General features: G+C 52.9%; 1 protein-coding gene across 1 annotated transcript; it reads left to right on the top strand.

Moving 5' to 3' along the window:
- Window positions 1-451: 451 nt before the first annotated feature.
- ENH_00012050 (AGC kinase, putative) lies at window positions 452-3,966 on the top strand (the record flags this gene model as incomplete). Its single annotated transcript, XM_013578961.1, has 5 exons — window positions 452-581; window positions 803-963; window positions 1,780-1,964; window positions 2,826-3,348; window positions 3,736-3,966. Coding segments are annotated over 5 exons (1,230 nt in total), but the record flags the coding sequence as incomplete, so codon positions are not given.
- Between the last annotated feature and the right edge of the window lie 128 nt (window positions 3,967-4,094).

Genomic DNA, 4,094 nt, shown 5'->3' with positions numbered 1-4,094 from the left:
CTAGAGCGGCGGGCGCTTCGCCAGCTGCTGCTGGGCAGTGAGGCAGCGGCTGCTGCTGCCGCTACAGCGGTTTTGGCGCTGCAGCTGCTGCTGCAGCAGCTGCTGCAGCTGCTGCTGCTGCTGCTGCTGCAGCTGCTGCAGCTGCTTTTGGGGCTCTTTTGGAGGCATTTTGGGGTCTTTTGTTAGGATTTTTTGGCCAGCTGTTTCTCCTTGGATTTGCTTTTGAGTTTTGGTTTTAATTAATTTTTATTTTTCTGTTGAAGTCCTCAGGGCGCCTCAAGTGAGGCGGAGTGCGTGTGGCAGTGTGGGTGGCGGTGGGGTGTACGTACACCCGAGGCTTCGCCGCTAGTTTGCTGCAGCGCCGCTGCTGCTGCTGCTGCTGCTGCTGCTGCTGCTGCTGCAGAAAAAAGGCCCGGCAATCTGCTGCAGCAGCCTTTGCTTCCTTTCCACAATGGACATTTTCCGAAAACTTCTTCCTTCTCAAAAAGAAGCTGCTGCTGAGACTTCGCAGCGCCAAGTTCGAATTCCCCCCAACAAATGCACTGCAGCCAACTTCGTCTTCGCCAACACCCTCGGCACCGGTGAGGGTTTAGGGTTTAGGGTTTAGGGTTTAGGGTTTAGGGTTTAGGGTTTGGGGGTTGGGGGATGGGGTTTGGGGTTTGGGGCTAGGGGTTAGGGGTTTAGGGCTTGGGGTTTGGGACTTGGGGCTTGGGGTTTGGGGTTTGGGGTTTAGGGTTTGGGGTGTAGGGTTTAGGGTTTAGGGTTTAGGGTTTAGGGTTTAGGGTTTAGGGTTTGCGATTAGGGTCTTTTGGCCGCGTCTTTCTGGCGCGCCGCAAAGATGACCCCACATCTCCGCCTGTGGCTATAAAGCGGCTGAAGAAGTTTGCTGTTATAAGACAGAAGCAAGTTGATCACATTTTGTCGGAAAAAAGAATTCTCCAACTCATCAACCACCCTTTCACTGTAAGCTCCTGCTCCTGCTGCTGCTGCTGCTGCTGCTGCTGCTGCTGCTGCTGCTGCTGTTGGTGGGGTGGCGGCGCTCGCGGCGGTCATTGCGCTGCTGCTGCTCACGCGGGGCCGCTGCTGCTGCTGCTGCTGCTGCTGCTGTTGCTGCTGCTGCTGCTGCTGCTGCTGCTGCTGCTGCTGCTCGCAAGGGGGCTGTTGCTGCTGTGGCTCCGTTTTGTGGCGCTGCTGCTGCGTCGCTGCAGCAGCCGCACTTCGCGTATATCTTTGGGGCAGATCAGTGTGCAGCAGTTTCATGTTGCATTGGGACTATTCTTTTGAACGAAATAAATAATATTCATTAAATTAATAAAATATTAATTAAATGAATTCATTTGATTGCGTTTTTGAATCAATAGAGTCTTTTTAGACTCTGCTTTCGCAATTGAGGCGGTGCCGCGGTCAAGTTGATTGCAAGATTCCGGTGGTCTTGTGTTTCTCTGCTTCTTTTTCTTTTTTTAAAATTTATTTTATGAAATATATTTTAATAATTAAATCTTTTCGCAATTATTCCTTTTTATTTGGCAGGCGAACTGCCTGCGAAAGGGTCTGTGCCAGTTCAGGACAAATGGCATTTCTCGGCGGCTTTCATTTCCTCTTGTGTGGTTTTGCATTTATTTTAAAGTGCTTTCTTGCCCAATTATATTTAAATTTGCTGCAGACTCCCACGCAATTAATGCAGTGCACAAAACGGAGCATTTATTGGTCTTTTGTGGGCTGCTTTCCCATATTTGCTGCTGCTGCTGCTGCTGCTGCTGCTGCTGCGTTTGTGCGCAGGTGAATATGCTGGGCACTTTCAAAGACGACCACTACCTTTACATTGTAATGGAATACGTAATAGGGGGGGAGTTCTTCACAGTTTTGCGGAAAAACCGAAGATTCGAAAACGACGCCTCGAGGTTCTACGCGGCGCAAGTGACCACCATATTTGAGTACTTGCACGGCAGAAACATCATTTACCGGTGAGAATAAACGCCTTTTGTTGTTTCTGAAGTTCAAGTGGGATAATTAAAAGGAAAAAGCTGCAAAAAATGGAGAAAAAGCTGCAAAAAGTGGAGAAAAAGCTGCAAAAAAAGGAGAAAAAGCCTCTGCAGATGCATGCACGGGTCTGCAGCGGAGGGAAATATTCACGTTTTGCGAATTGGCAGGCAACCACTGGATCTTTGCAGTTCTTTCGGCCTTCAGCCGGCCTTTTAAGTTTAATTGTTATTTAATTCTTTTATTTAATTCAATTAATAAAACAAATGTCAACTTGAAACACCAAAACACTCCGAAATGGCTGGCGAGCCAGCGCTTCGAGTCCGCACGAAGTCGCCAAGTGATCTGCAGCGATCCAGCAGCAAAAAAGAGCATTTTTGGATCCATTTGCTGCAAATATTTTGCACATAATTAATTATATATCAAATAAATATTAAATAATGCCTATTTGCCTCTCAAGCCCCGAGTTTCCCGGCTGAACTGCACTGTGTGTGTGCATTCTGAACATTCTGAATTCAGATTCCCCTGCATGCATTGCTGCATGCAGGCCTTTGTTGCTGCACTTTGCCTTTGCTGCTGTTTGTGTGTTTGCTGCTGCTGTGTCAGTGACTTGCTGCTGCTGGTGTCTTGCTGCTGCTGCGTCAATGACTTGCTGCTGCTTGTGTGTTTGCTGCTGCTGTGTCAGTGACTTGCTGCTGCTTGTGTCTTGCTGCTGCTGCGTCAGTGACTTGCTGCTGCTTGTGTCTTGCTGCTGCTGCGTCAGTGACTTGCTGCTGCTGCTGGTCTGTTTGCTGCTGCTGCGTCAGTGACTTGCTGCTGCTGGTGTCTTGCTGCTGCTGCTTCAGGGACTTGAAGCCGGAGAACTTGCTGGTGGACTCTGAGGGGTATTTGAAGTTGACGGACTTCGGCTTTGCCAAAGTCATAGAGCACCGCACTTACACCCTCTGCGGCACTCCCGAGTACATCGCGCCCGAAGTGCTGCTGAACAAAGGCAAGAGCAGCAGCAGCAGCAGCAGCAGCAGCAGCAGCAGCAGCAGCAGCGGCAGCAGCGGCAGCAGCGGCAGCAGCAGCAGACGCCGCGCGAGCAGCCGCCGCAGCACCCCGGCGGCCCCAACGCACGCGCCACGCAGCAGCAGCACACCAGCACCAGCAGCAGCAGCAGCAGCAGCAGCAGCAGCAGCAGCAGCAGCGAAGTGTTTGTTTGCTGCTGCTGCTCGCAGGCCACGGCAAGCCCGTGGACTGGTGGACTATGGGCATTTTGATTTACGAAATGATTGTTGGCTATCCGCCTTTCTTCGACGACGAGCCAATGGGGGTTTACCAAAAGATTTTGGGCGGACGAATAATGTTCCCCAAGTCCTTCGACAAGTAGGGTTTAGGGTTTAGGGTTTAGGGTTTGGGGTTTAGGGTTTAGGGTTTAGGGTTTAGGGTTTGGGGTTTGGGGTTTGGGGTTTGGGGTTTAGGGCAGCAGCGCCCCTTGCTGCTCGCCAGCGCGGCGGGGGCCCCAGCGCTCCCTAGCTAGCTAGCTGCAGCAGCAGCTAGCTAGCCGCTGCAGCAGCAGTTAGCTAGCCGCTGCAGCAGCAGCTAGCTAGCCGCTGCAGCAGCAGCTAGCTAGCCGCTGCAGCAGCAGTTAGCTAGCAGCAGCAGCAGCAACTAGCTAGCTGTGCGTTCCACGAACTAGCTCGCCGCAGCAGCAGCAGCGCGCCGTCCCTGCAGCAGAGGCTTCTCCCCGCCTCCCCGCTGCTGCTGCTGCAGCAGCAGCAGCAGCAGCAGCAGCAGCAGCAGCAGCAGCAGCAGCAGCGGGGGTGTTGCTGCAGGAACGCGAAGATGCTGGTGAAGCGGCTGCTGACTCCGGACTTGGCGAAGCGTTATGGGAATTTAAAAAACGGAGTTGCTGACATAAAAGAACACAAGTGGTTTGCTGCTTTCGACTGGCACGCGCTGCTGCAGAAGCAGCTGCCGCCCCCCTACAAACCCGCCTTCAAGGTCTGCTGCTGCTGCTGCTGCTGCTGCTGCTGCTGCTGCTGCTGCTGTGGGTGGTGGGGGGGAGGGGGAAGTGCTGCTGCTGCTGCTGCTGCTGCTGCTGCTGTGGGTGGTGGGGGTCCACCCCCCCT

This window comes from Eimeria necatrix, genomic scaffold (genome assembly GCF_000499385.1).
Source record: "Eimeria necatrix Houghton genomic scaffold, Enh_scaff1372, whole genome shotgun sequence".
NCBI lineage: Eukaryota > Apicomplexa > Conoidasida > Eucoccidiorida > Eimeriidae > Eimeria > Eimeria necatrix.
This window is presented reverse-complemented; position numbering and strand designations above follow the sequence as displayed.